A 21,384-nucleotide genomic window follows, 5' to 3' on the forward strand; every position below is an offset into this window, starting at 1 on the left:
ATGAAGAATTAGGTAGAGACAGCTTGGGTGGGAAACCAGTAAAGCCCCAACTTCTCGAAAATCCTGAAAAATTAGTTATTAAAAATAATTTAAATACTCCTAAAAAGAGCTGGGATGGAACTAAACAATCCACTCCCAAGGAAAAAGTTTTCCAGTCCAGAGGAAGGTCTCCTCGACGGAGGGAAAGAACTCCGACTCGAGAACGCCAGTCTCCCCAGAGGGATCCCTCTGAGAAAAGATATAACCTTAGAAACAGGGATAATCTGAAAAAACCTGATAGATATCAAAGTATTGATACACGTCCCTCTCGATCTTTTCCACAGAATTCGGAAAGAAGAGGACGGTCAGACCCAGGAGAGCACACCAAGTCCAAAGACAAGGAACCTGCTCAAAATAAGAAATCTCAATTTCAGAAAAAGAAGGTAGCCAGTATTAGAGTAATCAACCATGCCGAGAATACTGAGGACACAGTTGAAAAACGGGGAGTGGGCATTGACAATGTTGGACAGTGCAGCAGAGATCAGTATAGCGCACAAGATCTTGATGAGTCATCTGGAGACAGTGGACACGAATGAATACATTCAGGTTGAAACTACCGACACCAGACTTAGCGAGCCCCGTAAAATATACGAAATAACATTGCGTATAGAGGGTGATAAGACTAGGAAAATTAAGGGTCTGTTTTGGGATAAGCTCTCAAAAGGCTATGATATTCTGTTAGCTGAAAAAGATTGGCCCCCGGAGTTTGTCAGGGAGTGCCCTCGTGGCGAAGAGGTGATTATGCCTGCCTTCTCGAATCACATTCCGATTCATAAAAAATACACATATGCAAGGAAATGGGCAGTGGCCCAGGCACCTGCATTGTATAAAAATCATGTAGGATGGGATGAGGATTCACCGCCTCACAAAATCCAATTAAAAAGTGAACCAACTGCCCAACGGCAGTATCCCATAAAGCAAGAAGCTAAAAAACAAGTCAGGGAGATCTTAGATCAACTTGAGTACCAGGGGGTGATTGAAACATGCACCTCTCAAATGAACAATCCTTTGTTTCCTGTCTCCAAGCCAGACAATTCATATCGTCTAGTTTTGGACTACAGACACCTTAATTCATGTTGCAAAACTTTTGCGGTACAAAACTCGCATAGTGCAGCCCTAATGAATAATATAGTTAGGAAAAAATATAAAACGACATTAGACATTTCTAATGGTTTCTTTTGTCAAAACATTGCACCAGAAAGCAGATATTTGACCGCTTTCTCCGCATTTGGGTCACAGAAAAAATTCTGTCGACTCCCACAGGGGTTCAAGAACAGCCCAGGACTATTCTCAGCTAGGGTAACAGAGTTACTACAAATCTATGATGATGAAGCATTGTCTTACGTAGATGATATTTATCTCACAGACGACGACTTGGATACTCACTTGAAAAGGGTGAACACCATTATACTTGGGTTCGCAGCAGAGGGTTACAAATTCAACTTTAAAAAGTCCCGAATTGCCCATCTGACAGTACTGTTTTTAGGGTACGAATTATCAAGTGAAGGGAAAAGCCTAGCGGACAACTTCTTAGAGAAGTGCGCTGTACTCCAAGCTCCAAAAACGCTGAAGAATTTACAATCCATACTAGGTTTTCTGAATTTCGGAAGAACTTACATCCTAAATTACGCAGAGAGGGTTAAACCACTCTACGAACTAATAAAACCTGATTTTAAACAAATCAATTGGACTCAAAAACACACAGAAATTTTGAGAGCACTGCAAACAGACATGTTAGCAAAAACAAAATTAGATACACGTGACAACACACGTGATCTTGTAATCCGAGTCATCCCAGGAAGATGCGGATTCACGTACCTAACCTCTAATGAGGGAGAAAAGGTACCAATAGCTTACAAATCACATTTGTACACAAAGGCTGAAATAAAATTCAGTTCAACTGAGAAAATTCTAACTGCGGTTCAGACTGCTGTAGCGAAAGAAAGGCCCCTAGCACAAGGTAAACGAATAATAATCGTAACACCCATACCGGCTTTAGAAGCGGTAACTAAAGCAAGCATTCCTAATGCTAAAGCTTTGCATCCGAGATGGATTCAGTGGGTTAATTCTCTTGCTGCAACAGACGTAGTTTACGAATTTGATCCTAACTTAAAAACACAGGAATTTTTACAATATGAATATGAATGTCCTCTGCCAATTGAAATCCTGCCTCTCGAAGAATACGGAAGTATTATATATACTGACGGATCAGCACAACCCGCAGTTGGGGGTAAGCAAGCTTACAGTGCTGCGTGCGCGATTGTTAAAGGTCGCTGGCACAAAGGAAAATTTAGACCATTGGTCACTAAAACACAATCTCTAGGAGATTGCTCGGCTCAACGAGCTGAATTAGTAGCATTAAAGATGGCGCTAGAAAATACCGATCGCGAATTCCCGACACTAATAGTGTGCGATTCTTTTTATTGCGTACAATCTTATAATGAATACTTGCAGAATTGGGTGGAAAATGGTTTCAAAGATGCAAAAGGTGGCACAATAAAGCATAAAATGCTTTGGGAACAGGTAGTGCTTTTACAGAAAGAACTACAAAAGACTCACGTGATACATACACTGAGTCATCAACGTGATGGCGTTCACGTTGCAGGGAATTCATTGGCTGATGAAGCCGCGAAGGCAGCTGTACAAACGGCTTCCGTAGCTGCGATAACTCGGTCACAAACAAAAATAGACAGCGAAATTCTACAAGCTGTCAGTACGTCAGTAAAAGATGATAAGAAAACACTCCCAAAAGGCTTTCCTAAAAAGTACTTGTACTTAACGGATACAAATAATGTTCCTTTTGCTCGAATCCCTGGAGTGGGGGATAGAGTAATTCCAAACAGGGAACACAGACTAGGACTAATCAAAGCGGCACACGAAGGGCTTGCTTCTGCACACGCTGGCGTTTCCGCAACAGTATCACTATTAAAACAGAGATACTGGTGGCCTCGCTTGAGAATACAAACTAAAAAGTATGTGTTAGAATGCGACATATGCCAAAGGATAAAAGTATCAACAGTGAAACGACCAGCGCAGACACCCCTTCTCATCTCGGATAAACCATTTGCATGCGTTTACCTGGACCACTGTGGTCCCCTACAAAGGGACGGTAACTATAGATATATCATGGTAGCAGTGGATTCCTGTACGAGGTTCATATGGATGTGGCCCCAGCGCTCGGCTGACGCTAGAACGGTTATAAAAGATTTGCGAGTCTTTATCGGCACATACGCAATTACCACGTTCCATTCTGACCAGGGTCCTGCTTTCAGCTCTCGAGCCTATAGGGAGCCCATGGCTAGCATGGGAATTGGGTTGCGGTATTCTTGTCAGTCATACCCCGGGAGGGAATAGTGTGATAGAAAGAAAAAAACCGTGACATAAAGCAATCTATAACAGCGAAGGTATTAGGTTCAGGCGCTGGGTGGGTCAAACATTTAATAAGTGTCCAGACTAGTCTTAACAACATGCCAAGAAATTCTCTAAAAGGTTTCAGCCCATACGAACTATTGTTCGGAATTAGAATGAACGTTCAGGACCTCGATAGTCAGATGTCAGTGGTACAAGAAGAAACAAAGCACTTTGAAGTAAAAGACCGTTTGGCTGTTTTACAGGAACTGAATGAAACAAGAAAATAATTAAGCAACATAAAGTTAAAGCAACAGCCAAGTACCACTGACGAGGCACCACCAGCAACAGCCCCAGCAAGGCCTGTCTGGATTCCAAAGATTGGGGATCTAGTCAGAGAAAAGATCGCGGTTAAGAAGGAATTTGGGCCTTCTTACAGAAAAGCAGTACCTGTCTTAGCAGTCACCGGAACAAGATCAGTTGTGCTACTGCCCCTTGCTGGTAAAAAGGAGAACAGAGTCGTGTCCATCGATCTGGTAAAACCACAAGCATGTGGCCTATAATCAACAGTAGGCCCAGTGGAGTCCCAAGAAACAACAGAATACCCAAACTTGCAACAATCCAAGAGGTTCAAACTGAAATACTCATCACATTCGATCAGCCTGCAGTGCACAATGAAGGACTATGCAATAATGCCATGGAACTCGTGCCTCTTGAAACACAGATTGAAACAGTTCGTCAAGAAACAACACCAGTCTACACTAATGTGGCATCAGAAAGTGCTACCGAGAGACAGATTGAAAGAACAATCCCATCAATTGACAGAACTGCCTCTGGTTATTTCATCAACTTCGACAACTTCTCTGAAGATTTAAACGACCCCGAAGTGATGCCAGAAACAAAAAAGTCTTTTAAAGAAAAAGCAACGGAACTCTTTCATCAACTGAAGGAAATCTACCTTATTTCCCCTTGGCTAGAGTTCTGGTTCGGTCTAGGTGTATTTTTCCTCCTGCTTTGGCTCATCATGGTACTATGTTTGGGAAAATTCATTGAAGGAAAATATATTACAATGGACACAGCAAGTCAGAACATCAACCTAGTCCTGAAACCACACAGATCATCCCACGTGAAGAAAAGAGAACTGTCAGCAGTAAATGTCACAGCAATTCCAATACCTGGAGGGGTAGTATGGGAGAAAACAGACTATGAGATCTATGGTCCGGTCGAAATCCTGAAGTATCCTCATCAACTAAAGGTTTCCTTAAGTGACTTTGTGACACCAAGTACATTCTCTGATGATTGGGACTTTAACAGTATTAATGACATGATGTCTGATTTAGTAATGTCAGCTAGATTCACAGATCATGATTATTTACAAGGTTCATCTAGTTATGAGCAGTTATTCTGTTACACCCATTATGGGGATCATTACTTGCATAAATCTGCACAGCCTAGAAATGTTTTTATGTATAATCAATGGGAACATTGTTCTACACCACCTAAAAGCAGTTCTAAAGCATTTTTTGAGAAATTCAAATACTTCTCAGGGTTTAACACCAGTGATGCAGAAACGTTTTATTATAAACTGTTAGATAAAACAGGAATGAAAACAATGCTGACAAATTCTAAATTGATATATTCAGAAGCATTTTATGACAAAATGATGACATTTGGTTTTGATTATTGGAAAAATAATATTGAAACGAAAACAATTTGGGGTACAAAAGATTGGCAGGCGCAAGGCATAGAAGCACTGTTTAGAACCTGCATGATACCAGAACAAATGTTATTTTTAAATGACACTGTACACCAAACATCTTGTCTTGGCCTAGCCAAGAACAAAGACCTTAAAACACCGTCTATTCCAAAGCCAATACCTGAAAATGCAACAGCTGATATTGAGTTAGACGTGTCACACATTTTACATTTCAACAGAACACATCCTGATTGGAAAAAATGGTTAATCTGGCCTACAGACACAAATAGCTGTCAAGATAGGTTCCTGAACAAAACACAGGGTTTAAAAATGACCAGATTAGACTCAAGATACTCCCAGAGACAGCATCCAGGGATTATAACAACATACAGTGTAGGGAAACTCTGCCTAGAATGGCTAACTACATCCACACTGGCTGAAATTAAGCAACACTTGTCTTTATTAAAAGATGGTGCTGATTTGCGCGATTTCATTCTTGGACCACACAAACAGCGTCAAAAGCGTTTCATAGCGACCAGCATCTATGCTGCTTACAATGAGGCTTGGAAAGTAAAGCAAATTGAAACTGCTGAAAAGATACGAGAAATTGATCGTATTAATTTGGAGAAATCACTTTCTGTGGTAGACAATGGGTTAATGACTCTGTCTTCCAGAATATATTCGTTGGACAATATTGTATCATCTGCCTTTGATGTGATAGACAGAGATTTGCTAATGTTACAACATGGCCAGTCTCAATTGCGCTCTATTATAGAATTAGGCTGGACGCTGCAAAATCTTCGTTCAGGCTATGTGCCTTGACGTTTAATCAACACAACGTCATTATTTTCCAGTTTTAACCTTACTGATAAACAGATCAGTTTGGCACAGAAAGGAGCAGACTATACAATCTTGAGCATCGAGAAACTCGAGAGATTACCATTGACAATGTCAGAGAGTCCTGTCATTGAATGGATAATACACGGAATTATCACAATTCCGATAACAACTTTCCGATTTAAAAAGTGCCTTGAATACATACCTGCTGGCCAGTATGAACAAATGGGTAAGGGATATGTAAAATCCGAATGGAAATTACCATACACTCATTCTTGCTATAGTGACAGCGACAAAAATGTATTTCTTAGTGGTGACAACTGTAAACACTCACTAAGCGGTATACTTTTGTGTCAGGGTATTAATTTACACGGAGCATGTGATGGAAATTCAAACAACCTTTCATGCCACCAGCTAGTCACACCTGCAACTCAGATAGAGCCCTTCTTTATGCAACTCGCGAACGGGAGTTACATTCTTAGAACGGATCACAGGTGCTGTGGCCTCGCGCCAGGGAAAAGTTATCTAGTACAAGTAACGTCCATGGTCAAATGCTGTATGCAAGCATTGTTTCCGAGCGGGCCTCCAGACATAGTGACTCCCGTCTGGCCTCGTCTGAATCTCTATTCTATACGAATTGATACATTAAGCAAAATGAAATCTGTGCTTTTACAGACAACAGTGCCTATAACGTCATCTAAAGAGACGTATGATCTTCTAGTCGCAAGGACGGCTACTGAAGTCCATGACCTTTTATCAACAAATTGCCCCGTGCATTTCGTAGAAATGTTGAGCCAACTCCTTAACATGTCTAGTGCAACAAGCATCCCAGGCATATTTAAGACAGTCTTTACGGGACTGCTAACACCCTTCCAGGCAATTTTGGGAATCTTTCCTAATTTTGTGCACTCCATTTTTGGCGGTATTCCACTATTTTTGGGACTCATCGCAGGGATTCTATTTTTGACCATCCTGCTACGATATGGCAAGCCTCGGCTCAGACATAGCTCCCATGGGAATGGAAGAGACAATCCTAGCAATGCGCTACAGGGACAGGATAACTAACGTCCTCGGATTGGCCAGGCTGAGAGATCTAAACATGACCTGGTTCCTTTCATTCAGACCGATATGGCAAAATTGCATTTTACCTGTGCTACGGTGTATGCTTTGCGGCGAGGAATGCGTGTTGGACATCTGTCTTTCACTTCCATCAGCAGTACCAATGGACGTCGATACTTTGCTCAGTCCAATAACGGCTCACGCATTGTGTTGTCCCCAGCGGCTACCAATCCTGATGACGGCATTCGTGGAGACTCCTGTACTACAGCCAAGTGGTAACAGTGGAGCGAGTGACAAAAGCAACATCATCCAGGTACAACGTTCTGTGAGCATTGCTGGTCCTGCCTTCGATGACAGCAATCATTCTCACACCTGCCAAGTTACAGCGCTATCTAATTTGGTTGAACTATCACCTGATTTTGTAGACCAATTCTTTGCGAGCCTGTCTGATACGATGTTCTCTCCCATAGAGAAACAATAACTTTTTTAGAAACTTTCCGACACACAGCGTTCCCATGAACTCTGAATTCGGCCTTCAGTTTTGATCAACAAAAACTGCCAGGAGCTTTGGAAATCTATTTTCTTTGAATTGGACAATTTTTCAAATATTGACCTTTTCTTTTTGGCACGAACAATTCTTTGCTTAACGTAGAAACTATTCTTAGAGAACAGAAGCTTCACACTTCTATTTCTAAACACATCTAGAGACATAACAACATAACACCAGCCTCTAGCACACATGTTATTACAATGCATTTTTATGTGATGATTTATCTCGCATTTCTTCTATCAGAGATACTTCATGTGTAATTCCTTTTGCATAATCGTTCATTGATTTCATATGCAATAATTTTTTGAATGATTACTATGCTTTAAAAAACGTACAGTACCTAAATTCCATGTATTACAAGTACGCCTATTTCGAATGCATTTATGTATTTTGGGGTGGGCAATGTTACACATGCATCTAATTGCTTAGTTTTAGTAATTTTGATGGACATTAACCCGTGGAGTGGGTGTTGCGTGCTTATCTAGGTTCCTGATCGATACTGTGACCTTATGCCCCTATTCGGCTATAAAGCCATTTATTCCCTATATTGGCATAACCGTTCAAGTGCGATTTTCTGTAAAGTCATCTCTGGCCTCACACGAACAGAGCCACATTCCAGCATGACTCTCTGCTACTTCCTTTGCGACCAATTAGTGCAATGACAGAGCAGCAGTCACTATCTGATATTCCTAGATAACACTCCGAGTTCTTCAACAAGATAAAAACTCAGCAAACCTGGAAATCCCCGCTTGCTGTGTTTTGATTAGTAATGGAACTCTAATGAGCAACTGATAACTGCCACTTCCTAGTGACATCTTTAATTGACGTCTTATGTCCAGCAAACTTGCGTCAAACCCGGCACCTGTCAGGTATAAATATTACCAACGTTGCCTTAAGCAATGTGAGCTGCTAGCTGCTGTTGAGCTGCAAGCTACTGTTGCTGATGCCAGCTGCCTGCATGACCCTGTGTTGGTAAAAACTAGCACTCTGTCGCTGCAGCCTGCTTTCCTGTGGTGGTGAAGCTACTGATTACCATTATCGCCGCTACAGCGCGACCTATGGTGCAGTACGCTTGAGGAGCCGTGCAGCCGTCCTCTGCGAAGACATCCAGCCCAGCTGCCCGCGGACGCTGTCACCCCTCCTTCCTCGACGCGCTGAGAGAAGCCGCTGCCTTTCTCGTGCAGAGAAATCCAGTCCCGGCGCTTCCAGTTTACCCTCGCAGGTGACTGGGATATCGAGAGAGACCCCTGAAGGAGATACCAATCCTCCATCATTCTATTCAGAGGTATGGTGTTGACTAAACCCTTAGACGAGAATTCTTGAAACAAACCTTGGCAAAACCAACTTAACTTAAAGCTACTTACTTACTCCCCTTTTCACGTGTTAGGCTTAGGTCAGGCACACTGGGGTAGGCTTAGTTAGAAGCACCAGTTGAGTATGTTAGCCTAATGTATATATGACTGTATATATGTTTCATTACTTTTAAACCATTGTATGGCTAAGAAACCATATCAATGCTTTTACAGTTCTATTTCGCATTACTTATCTTACTGTACGTACTTTTTATAATAACAGTTATTGCAATTGTGGCAATACATTTCTCTTGTACGAGAAGAAAGACTGTTCAATAAATGTTAACCCTTTATTGATACACGCCCGTCTCTCTATTCTCTACATATTGTGAAAGTAAACTGCACTAGACTGACTGAGTGAAATCTATGTCTATTGTTTCACACGACCCTAGAGATCGACTCTTGATCTGAGGAGCAAAGTTGTCATGTTGCACGGTTGTTGGAAAACTGAATCCCTTCTTGTCTGTGCCAAGGAAGCTGATCACTTCCTATGCAGAGAACAAAGTTTCCAGTGACCTCTGAGCTAGTTGGTAACACAACCTAATTAAGTTTAGCATAGTCAGTGGAGACCTGGAATATAAGCAGTTCCACGTCGATACTACTGTTTATGTTATTCCAATGCGCAGGGCCTAGTGGGAAACTAGGAACTACACTACACTTCAGGGAGGCCAGTACATTGCCTGAGAGCCCAGTGAATTGCAGTCGCACATGGAGGCGAATGGCAACATCGGTGCCTATGACCCACCTATTGGTGCCTATGGCCCACCTGTTGGAATCACTGTTGTCCAAGCCACAATGAATCATGAACTTGACCACATCCTGGTCGTCTTGAATCGCCTGAGCCAGAACATGTGAAAGGTCTTCGGGCACACCATGGGGTATGTGTGCCACTGAATCCCAAAGAGTGTGGGAGTAATGGGCAAACAAACAGCTGGAGTTAACCGATCAGACGGCCAGACTGGTGTTATGTTATGTTATGTTAAATGTATACAGCGCACGTACGCCCATGGGCTTCATGGCGCTATTGAAACTTTTGGGAACAGCAACACAACAGCACAACAACATGAAAGTCAGAAAACTAATCTAAGGATATGCATGTCTGAAAAGCCAGGTCTTAAAGGCGTGTCTAAAATTAAGGAGACTATCGCTTTGTCTCAAGGAGGCAGGCAGAGAGTTCCACAAAGAGGCGGCCAAGAACTGAAAAGAGCTACCACCTTGACGCTTCCTCCTAACTAAGGGGATAGTTAACAGATCTTTGTGAGCAGATCTAAGATTGCGTGAAGGGGTATATTTACACACCAGGTTGATCATAAATTTGGGGCCTTTCCCTTGTAAAGCCTTGAATATAATGCAATCGGTTTTAAATATAGCTATCTGACCTATTGGTAACCAGTGAAGGTTAGCTAGTCCTGTCCTGATAGATTGCCATTTGGGTAGATTATAGATAAGCCTAGCTGCCTGATTTTGGACATACTGTAATCTTTTCAGTTGCCCAACTGGGAGTCCTAGATACAGACTGTTAGAATAATCTAGGCGGGACAAGACTAGGGCAATGACTGCTTGAATGAGGGCAGAGTGGGTCAACAAATGAGAAATTTTCTTAATCTTCCGCAGTTGGAAAAAACTAGAAGATACAACCGTTCCAATCTGGGCTTTAAGAGCTAAATCGTTGCTAAGAGTAACCCCTAGACTCTTGACAGTGTTGGATTTAGTCGGAGGGGCACCCAGGTCAGGAGGCCAGAAGTGAGGCCCCCAGCTAATTTCACTTTTCCCAGGCAAGACCAACTCTGTCTTGCCTGGGTTAAGTTTCAAGTGGTTTAGATTCATCCATCTCTGGATGTGGCACATGACCTGTTGAAATTCCGACACGGCATCAGGGGAGTTCAGAGGAAATACCAGTTGCAGATCGTCTGCGTAATTAAAAATAGTGACCTTATAATTTTTCAAAGAGTAAAGTAAGGGGCGCAGACACAGATTAAATAAAAGTGGAGACAGAGACGATCCCTGAGGCACTCCGCACTCCGACTGGTGGAAGAAAATATAAGTCTGCCAAACGTTTACAACCGCTTAGAAAAGCATGGTCGGAATGAAGCGGTTGTTGTTGGCTGGCAATCTGTCAATTGACTTTGGGGTAGGAACAAGGATTGGTAAAAGACTCCAATAAGGTATCCATTGGTTCCTGTTAAATGAAAGAAGGGGCTCAGAAGAGGTTCGCTTCAGTTGGAGAACTTAACCTCCAAAGTGGGGAGCTGGAAGTCATGAACTTTGGCCGCCCTCATGGCTCAGGAAGCAGATTCCTCTGTGGGTGGTCCAGGTGGTAAGAGGAGACCCATTCCCAGGGAGATATCAAGAACATTAGCCTCCTGTAAGTCCTTGTACCAATTATAATCCTGGTTGGGTTGAGTGAACTTATCACCCATAAAATGGTGCCTTGGGCAGGACTTCGGGTTGAGGTTGAACTGGCATCGACTCGGCATCAGAGAGAACAATTGAACCTCCTCCTCTGGCATTGATGGAGTCGGCATTGGCTTCAAAGTGCCCAGGGGCTGGGCAGGTCATGGTGCTGGTTGCGGGGTCAGGTCTGGAGCCGGAAGTAAGATGGGCTGGGAGAATCAAATTATGCAGAGTGCAAACCCACCAGTGGAACTCCAGATGGAAGGTCTCTTGGCTCCTTGGGCTCCAAAGGCAAGGATCTGATGAACCAGAGCATGGCTTTGATCTTCTGTTGCTGTTGGTCCCAGAAACTCGGTTTAGGCCAGAATTAGTTGCAGGATCAGCTCCAAAGTCATCTGACATCGTGAGAGGTCGTGAGGTGAGCACCACCCTCGGGCCAGCTCTGCCAAATGTGAGTGGCACGAGGGAGCGGAATACCGCTTCGGTTTCTTATGCTTCTTTTTCGACTTAAATAATGATGTAGACCACAACAAAGACCGGCCTCTCAAACGGCTTCATCGACTCCAGGAGCAGGATCAGACTTTGAACACTTGGAGCGGTGTCGATGAGGAGTCCTTTTGTGCTTGGCGATGTAGAGCTTTGCCTCGAAGTCCCCTGATGGCCTTTTGGTTAATCGACACCCAGTTGCAACAGGCATTGGCTTAGTGATGCAACACTGGCATACCTGGTGGGAATGTATCAGATATTAGTTTATGACAGTTCCTACAGGGTTTGAAATCTGACGTTTTTGAGCGTGACATCCCTTGCACACTGAAAAAAGGTTGAGATGCACAAAGGACACACCGGATCCAAGTCTAGTGGGGAGGATAGAAAGGAACTGATGTCAGCGCGCAGGGGTGGCAATGCATGTCATTTCTGAAGAAGAGCGGCATTAGTGTGGAGCCATAAGGCGACACCTAACAGCACGCCGAGGTACTGCGGCCTTTTTTCTGAATCCAGTCTGATGCCTTAGGAACATTTCAAAAGGTGAGAAATCAGCAGCTAGAAGTGTCTATCAGAAATTAATTAATAAAATAATGTTGCATTAAATTTATAACAATAATTTCAGGTTTGTTTTTACTCGTTAACATCTTAATGTTATAATCACCTTCCAAATTATTTTTAAATGAACTTCTTTTTACCATTAAATTATTCAATATTCATTAATGTTTAATATAAATTATTTTCATCAATTTCATTTAAATCAATACTCTCTGATTATATACATATGTGTACACATATATGTAGAAGTGTACAGATACATTTAAACAATAATGTATTTCCTTACCTGCAGAGTAAAATGTTGATGATGTAAAAGCGAGAAATCTGATGTAATGACTCCTGATGTGATAACCGCAATGTAAAGACTCCAGATGTAAGGCTGCCAAGGTACTGGCAGCACAGACACTGTGGCCATTGTTAACCTATTCCATGAAGTAAGGAGATGGCAAACCCACATTGTGGGAGGTCTGTGAGACCGGATGTTGCAAGGAGGCAACTGTACAATTATCAAAAAGATCTGATACTGAAAAATATAGTTTACCTTTGAAATACTTACTGAGAACAGATTTCAGTTAAACTGTTGAAGCAATGTCTTTCCTCACCTGTTTCCCCACTTTCGAATGCAACCAATGAGGTACTCCATAACTTTCTTGATATTTTCAATTTCTCCATGGCAACAGTTGAGCAGTAAGGGGAGCCTTGACTGGATAAGAGAACTTGCATCCTCCTCTGAGCTTTGACTTCTGGTTTCAGACTCGGTCAAGATCAATTCCACCAGGCAAACCAATTCAGGTGCTTTTAGTTGTAGCACAAATTCATCACGCCGTTTCTGTAAAATGACAGTCACACTTCTTATGATAAAATGTAATGAGATACCTTATGTCACTTTTGCAAAAAGTACTCCACACTTTTAGTTGAGCTATGTTAATTTACCTCCATCTCTAGCAGTTTGTGGGGCAAGTAAATGAGGGTGGGAATGCCACAAAGTGCCAAAAACAGATTATATTACATGAGATTTTGGTGGTGGAAGAGTTTTGATGATTAGATTCAGAGTGAATATTCCAAAGGGATGGCAGAAAGGCTGCCATCTAGACTCTGCACTCATGGTCGTATCCTTTCCTTTCAAATTCTCAGTAACAAAAACTTTACTTATCTGTAACAATCAGATTGCAGCTTATAGTGCTGAAAATTCACTTTCTGCATAATACTGCCCTCTTGTGTGTATGTTACTTTTCTAAAAAAAAGGAGGTGGTTTTGGTTTTGAGGTGACTTGATACCGTCCCCAAAACCCACCACACTCCAGAACACAAACTCCACCTCTGACTGTCTTTCTCCCCTAAGGGTAGGAGTAAGTGATGTACTGATGTAAAGCAGTAAATTGTTTGTGTTATGGTAGAGAAAAATGAATCTAGAGAAAAACGTATGAAGCAAAACAGACTAAACCACAAGTTACTTACCTTCGGTAACGATAGATCTGTAAGAAACAGTAGTTAGTATTAGATTCCTTACCTTAGAATATCCCCAGGCGTCAGACTGGATCGGGAAACTTTTGCGTACCAGTACCCTGGCGCGTCCGTGTCCGTCGTCATTGGCGCCGGGATGACGTCGCCGGAGTACTTAGACGCCGCCCTCGCGAGCTGACTTCAGTTCTTATACACAGCTTTTCCGCGCCAGAAATGCAGAGCCATGATAAAAACGAACACTGGTGCCATGAAACTAGGGCCCTGAAAGGGGATGACCTTAACCCTAGATATCGGTTCGCAGAACGGGGAGGATGGGTGGGGCGGTAAGGAATCTAATATTAACTACTGCTTCTTACAGATATATCGTTACCGAAGGTAAGTAACTTGTGCATCTGAAAGAAACAGGTTAGTATTAGATTCCTTACCTTAGAATAGATACCCCAGCAATACCAACCCCGGTGGTTGGTCTGCGAACCAATGATCACACCAGAAAATCCTGGAGAACGGAATGGCCGAAAAAGCCATCTCTCCAGACTTGGCTGTCCAGGCAGTAGTGTCTTGCAAACGTGTGCAGCGAGGCCCACGTAGCTGCCTGACAGATGTCCTGCAAGGGGACTCCCCGACCCAGGGCAGTAGTAGCCGCCGTGGCCCGAGTGGAATGGGCACATAGCCCCACAGGAGGCTCCTTTCTAGCCAGAGAGTAACAAGCCTTGATGCACAAGACGACCCATCGAGAAATGGTCCGTTTGTGCACCGCCCGTACCTTCTTAGCGCCCACGTAACCAACAAAGAATTGGTCATCCACGCGGAACTGGCAAGTGCGATCCAGATAGAATGAGAGAGCACATTTTGGGTCCAGATGGTTGAGCCTCTCTTCCTCTTTCGAGGGATGCGGAAGCGGAAAGAAGGTGGGCAAGGTGATGGACTGCCCGATGTGGAAGGCTGTGACTACCTTGGGCAGGAAAGAGGGTCGCGTCCGCAACACAACTTTGTCTGGATGGACAGAAAGGAAAAGAGGTTTAGAAGAAAGAGTCTGGAGCTCACTCACCCTCCTGGCAGAGGTGATGGCAACCAGGAATGCAGTCTTAAGAGTAAGGAGATGAAGAGGACAGTTATGAAGTGGCTCGAAGGGAGCGCACATCAGATACGTCAGAACAAGGTTCAAGTCCCACTGAGGCATCACGAAAGGAACAGGAGGAAACATATGAGTGATGCCCTTCAAAAACCTATTTACAACAAGGGACTTGAACAAAGAAGGCTGATCAGGGAGCCTTAAGAAGGCGGAAATGGCAAGAGAGGTAGCCCTTCAGAGTGCCCAGAGCAGAGCCCTGCTGGGCAAGAGAAAGAAGAAAAAGAAGAACCTCTGAAAGAGGGGCAGAAAGGGGATCCACAGCCTTTGCTGTGCACCATGCCACAAATTTGTTCCACCTGCAGGCGTATACCGATTTTGTGGAGGGATGCCTGGCTGCCAGAATCACATTACAGACTTCAGGAGGCAAGTCAAATGGCCTCAACTGCCGCCGCTCAATCTCCACGCATGTAAGTGGAGACTGGACAGGTTCGGGTGGAGGACCGTCCGCTGCTGCTGCGACAGAAGGTCATCCTGAAGGGGCAGAAAAATCGGGGGATCGACAGACATGCTGAGTAGCTCGGGATACCAGTATCTTCGTGCCCAGTCCGGAGCCGCAAGGATGACTTGGGCCCGGTCGCGCCTGATCTTCTTCAGCACTCTGGGCAGAAGTGGTATAGGCGGAAAGGCGTACAAGAGACCGCAACTCCACTCGTGACGAAAAGCGTCTTCGAGCGAGTGCCGCCTTGGAAATTCCAACGCGCAGAACTGATGACATTGCGCGTTCTCTTCTGTGGCGAATAGATCTAACCAAGGCTCTTCCCACTGCTGAAAGAGGCCTTGCGCCACGTGCGAGTTCAGACGCCATTCGTGATCCATCATGCACCGACGGCTGAGTTTGTCCGCCCTGGCGCGTTCAGGGAACCTGACAGGTGTTGAACCACCAGGGTCACGCCCTGATGTTCCAGCCATTGCCAGAGGCGCAGAGCCTCCTGGCATAGAGTCCACGACCCCACCCCGCCCGGTTTGTTGCAGTACCACATGGCGGTGGTGTGGTCCGTGAACGCCTGCACTACACTCCCCCAGACAGAGGGGAAGAATGCCTTCAGTGCAAGCCGGATCGCCCGCAGCTCCAGAAGGTTGATGTGGAGCCGGGACTCCGCCGGAGACCAGAGGCCTCTGATCTCCGCCTCTCCCATGTGGCCACCCCAGCCCTGGAGGGACGCGTCCGTCACAACTACGTGCTCCGGTTGGGAGAGGGATCTGCCGCTGACCCAATCGCGGTCCGTGAGCCACCACGGCAGCTGTCTTGCAGTGCCCTCCGAGATCAAGACATGGTCGGACAAGTTGCCCTGATGCTGGGCCCACTGAAACTTCAGGTCCCACTGCAGAGCCCGCATCCGCCACCTGGCGTGATGCACCAGAAGGATGCAGGAGGCCATCAGCCCCAGAAGCCGCAGCGTCAACCTGACCGAGACTCGGGATAACGGCTGAAAGATCGGAATCAGAGCCTGAATATCCCGAACCCGTTGTTCGGGAGGATAAACCCAAAACTGCGTCGAGTCTAGAACCGCTCTGATGAAGAGGAGCTTCTGAGAGGGACACAGGTGTGACTTCGGCACACGGATGGAGAACCCGAGCAGGTGCAGGAGGTCGGACGTAGTCTGGAGGTGGCTGACGACTGTCTGGGGCGAGCCCGCCTACAACAACCAGTCGTCGAGGTAGGGGAAGACTGAAACCCCTAATCTGCGCAGATGAGCTGCAACCACCTTCATGAACACCCGTTGGGCGCTGGTAAGGCCGAAGGGGAGCACGGTAAACTGAAAGTGCTCGTTGCCTACCATGAACCGCAGGTAGCGCCGGTGGGCCGGCAGGACGGGGATGTGGAAATAAGCGTCCTGCAAGTCCAACGCTACCATCCAGTCTTCCGGGTCCAGGGCAGCTAAGACCTGAGCCAGTGTGCATCTTAAACTTCTCCTTCCGGAGGAAGCCGTTGACGTTCCGCAGGTCCAAGATAGGGCGTAGGCCCCCCTTTGCCCTTCTTGGGAACCAGAAAGTAGTGGGAGTAACAATCACAACCTACTTCTGGCCCAGGAACGCCCTTGATGGCCCCCTTTCCCAAGAGGGCCGTAACTTCCTCTAACAGAAGATTCAAGTGATCCCCCGACACGCGGTGGTACTGCGGTGGCATGGCTGGAGGGGTCGCCTCGAAAGGGAGGGAGTAGCCTCTTCGGACGATTTGCAGCACCCACTTGTACGAAGTGATGTCGCGCCAGTGGAGGAGGTGATGGCGAACCCTGCCCCCCACTGGTGTCACGTGGGCCTGAAAGCTCGGACTAGGAGGGCTTTGAGGCGGATGCTGCGGGGGTGGATGTGGACTGGCCTCGCCGTTGTCCCTGGGCACCGCCACAGCGGTTACCACGTCCACCACCGCGCTGGATGTTAGTCTGCAGCCCGTGGCTGGCAGGACGTGTGGGGGTGCCCCTTCCTTGGCCACGAAATGAGCAAAAGGCAGCAGTTTGCTGGCGCGGGCCGACAGGCCCAAGGACTTGGCCGTAGCCCTGGAGTCCTTAAAGCGCTCAAGCGCACGGTCTGCCTTGTCGCCAAAAAGGCGACGGCCATCAAACGGCATGTCCATAAGGGTGTTTTTGGACATCAGCCGAAAGGTTGGCGGAACTCAGCCAGGCGTGGTGACGAATCGCCACCGTTGTTGCCATCGCTCTGCCCAGCGAGTCCGTTGTATCCAGCCCACATCGGATGGAATACCGTGCCGCATCTCGACCCTCCGCAAGGGCTTGGGCGAGTTTAGTCCGGGCTTCCTCCGGACATTGTGGCAGCACGTCCGTGACCGTGTCCCACAGAGAGTGGGTATAGCGGCCCAAGAGGCACGCGGTGTTAACTGACCGCAAACCCAAACTCAGTGAGGAGAACATCTTCTTACCATACTGTTCGTACCTCTTGGATTCCCGATCGGGGGGAGCCGTCGGGAATGTAGTCTGGGAGTTAGAGGCCTGTATGACCAGGCTCTCGGGAGTGGGGTGAGTGGACAGGAAGCAAGGGTCGCCTGGAGCCGGGCTGTGGCGTCTGGCCATGTTCCTATCTACAGGTGGACCTGTAGCAGGCCTGGACCAGGTGCCCAGAAGAACGTCAGACAAGGCCTCATTAAACAGCAACATAGGCTCCGAAGAGCTTGCTTGCGGTTTAAGGGCCTCAGTGAGGAGGTTAGTCCTCACGGACGCGAAGGGGAGTTCAAAGGATAAGGCCTTGGCCGCCCGCGTCAACACCACACTATAGGCAGCCCCCTCCTCCGAAGCCACGGTAGGAGGGGAGACAAAACCAGTGTCTGGCGAAGTGTCCAACCGACTGGCATACCCTAGCTCACCTGCCCAGTCCTGATAAGACTGCCACTCACGTGCCAGAGGGTCCTCAGACCCCTCCCAATCCGCCTCGCCACCCATCTCCTGGTAGTCAGGGTAAAATGATGGGGCCGGATCATAGAAGAAAAAGTATTCTCTCGACGTCAAATGCAGCGTCGAGCGGCAACGCTCCGGCGTCGGAACCGGGTCGAGGGGGGGACCGGGGACGACGTCCTTCGTGGACGGCGCCAGGGGCGACACCCTAAGGGCCGGCGAGGTCATAAGGTCGACCGGCGAAGACCCGGATCCGGAACCGGATGCAGCGGAGCCCTGCGGCGTCCGGACCGAAGTCGCCGACAGCGCCGGGCCGAAGCACCCGGCCCGCTTGGGCTCCCAGTTGGGGACGCTTGGCCCGAAGGCGCTGCGGAACCCGATGGAGGAGTGAGCGACCTCATGGCCGTAGGGAGGGCGTCGATCTCCTCCGGCGTCGCGTTCTGCCCAGGGACCGGCGGGTATGGAGCAGGCCGCGACGCCTGCGGATCCGGCAGAGCCTCGTGGGCGGTTTCGCGCTAACCCCCGGCCGCGTCGCTCGAGTGTCGGGGGTAGTCGGAAGAGCGATGTCGCCTCTTCGACTTCTTGTGCCTCTTACCTGAGGACTTGGAGCTCGAGGAGTGGTGTCGACTCTCCGAGCCGTGATGACTCTGGGCCGCGACCGGTCCCACGACCTCCTTTCGGACCGGGACCTCGAACGGCGCGGCGCCGACTGCCGGAGCTCGAGGCGCTTGCGGGACCGCTCCCGCCTAGCCTTTGACGTCAAGACCCGGCAGTCGGGGCACGACTTGTCATCGTGGTCGGGCCCCAGGCAATGAAGACACAGGCGATGGGGGTCGGTAACCGACATCCGTCGGTTGCAGACGACGCAGGGCTTGGACCCGGGCATCCCTACCGGCACCGTCGGAGTCATTCAACTTCGAATGAAGATCAGAAATGATCTAAAAAGTTTAGTCAAAAATTGACTAAGGGTACCACTTTTTCCGGATCGGCGCTTGCTGGCGCGGAAAAAATAGAAACTGACCTCAGCGCGCGAGGGCGGCGTCTAAGTACTCCGGCGACGTCATCCCGGCGCCAACGACGACGGACGCGGAGCCACAGACGACGCCTACCAATGCACAAGGGTACTGCTACGCAAAAGTTTCCGGATCCAGTCTGACGCCTGGGGATACACTAAGGTAAGGAATCTAATACTAACCTGTTTCTTTCAGATAAACCTCTCACTGTGAGCTCACATCAGGGAGGTTATTGGTAGTGGGGGGTTCCCTTTTCTTCAGTATAGGGTAAGCCTGAAATTCTTCTGAAGCACACGTTACTACTTGTGTAACGATATATCTGTGAGAGACATTAGTTAGTGATAGATTCCATACCTTAGAAATTTCCCAGGCGTCAGACTGGAACCGGAAAGTTTTGCTTAGCAGTACCCCTGCGCGTCAGTAGGTGGAGTCCTGCGGCTCTGCGTCCGTCACTGGCGTCGTAAGCGCCGAGATAACGTCACGGAGACTACTTAGGTGCCAACGATGCGCGCTGACGTCAATTCTGTACGCGACTTTCCGCACCAGGAACGCAGAGCCATGCAAGATGCTGACCATTGGTGCATAAAACTAGGGCCCTGAAAGGGATGACCTTAATCCTAGTAATCATTTCGCAGAACGGGGAGGATGGGTGGGGCGGTAAGGAATCTATCACTAACTAATGTCTCTTAAGATATATCGTTACACAAGTAGTACCTTGTGGATCTGAAAGAGACACGTTAGTGATAGATTTCTTACCTTAGAATAGATACCCCAGCAATACCAACCCCAGTGGTGGGTTTGCGAACAAGATTACACCAGAAAAGTCAAGGAGCACAGAACGGCCAAAAAAGCTGTCTCTCCGAACCTGACTGTCAAGGCAGTAGTGCTTGGTAAACGTGTGCAGCGAGGCCCACGTAGCTGCCTGACAAATGTCCTTCAAGGGAACGCCACGTCCCAAGGCAGTAGTGGTTGCCGTTGCCCTGGTGGAATGGGCGCACAGTCCCACAGGAGGCTCCTTCTTAGCCAACGAGTAACAGGCCTTGATGCAGAGAACAACCCACCGAGAGATAGTCCGTTTGTGCACGGCCCGACCTTTTTTGGCGCCCACGTATCCAACAAAGAACTGGTCATCCACCCGGAACTGTTGTGTACGCTGCAGATAGAAAAGGAGCGCCCGTTATGGGTCCAGACGGTGGAGCCTCTCCTCTTCTCTAGAAGGATGCAGAGTCGAAAAGAAGGTGGCCAAAGTGATGGTCTGCCCGATGTGGAAGGTCGTGACAACCTTTGGCAAGAAAGAAGGAAGGGTCCTCAGAACCACCTTGTCTGGATGAATAGAGAGGAAAGGAGGTTTAGAAGAGAGAGTCTGGAGCTCACTCACCCTTCTGGAAGGGGTGATAGCTACCAGGAAAGCCTTCTTAAGAGTGAGAAGATGTAAGGGACAGTTATGAAGGGGCTCAAAGGGAGCACAGATCAGAAAAGTCAAGACAAGATTCAAGTCCACTGAGGCATTATGAAAGGCACGGGTGGAAACAACCGGGACTTAAAAAGAGAAGGCTGATCTGGAAGCCGTGGAAAGGCGGAGATGGCCGAAAGATAACCTTTGATAGTGCCCAGAGCAGAGCCCAGCTGGGTCAGCGAGAGAAGGAACAGAAGGACCTCGGAAATAGGGGCAGAAAGGGGATCCACAGCCTTTGCTGTGCACCATGCCACAAATTTGTTCCACCTGCAGGCGTTTCCCGTTTTAGAGGAGGGATGCCTGGCTGCCAAGATAATGTTACAGACTTCGGAAGGGAGGTCAAAAGCTGTCAACTGTCGTCTCTCAATCTCCACGCATGGAGGTGGAGGCTGGACAAGTTCGGGTGAAGGACCCTTCCCTGCTCGTGCGACAGAAGATCCTCCTGGAGAGGCAGACGGATCGGGGGATCGACCGCCATGCTGAGTAGCTCGGGATACCAGTATCTTCGTGCCCAATCCGGAGCCACAAGGATGACTTGGGCCCGGTCGGGCCTGATCTTCTTCAGCACTCTGGGCAGAAGTGGTATAGGCGGAAAGGCCACAACTCCACTTGCGACGAAAAGCGTCGCCGAGCGAATGCCACCTTGAAAATTCCAAC

The 21,384-nt window shown here is 47.4% G+C and overlaps 1 protein-coding gene across 2 annotated transcripts in view; it reads right to left on the reverse strand.

Moving 5' to 3' along the window:
* Nucleotides 1-21,384, reverse strand: part of INTS1 (integrator complex subunit 1) — a 536,581-nt gene that overhangs the window by 127,514 nt on the left and 387,683 nt on the right. For both annotated transcript variants that reach the window (XM_086940596.1, XM_086940597.1), the window contains exon 38: nucleotides 12,919-13,145. In XM_086940596.1, the coding sequence (XP_086796722.1) occupies nucleotides 12,919-13,145 (227 nt within the window). The remainder of the gene's footprint in view (nucleotides 1-12,918; nucleotides 13,146-21,384) is intronic.

Source organism: Lissotriton vulgaris, chromosome 10, assembly GCF_964263255.1.
Source record: "Lissotriton vulgaris chromosome 10, aLisVul1.2, whole genome shotgun sequence".
Lineage (NCBI taxonomy): Eukaryota > Metazoa > Chordata > Amphibia > Caudata > Salamandridae > Lissotriton > Lissotriton vulgaris.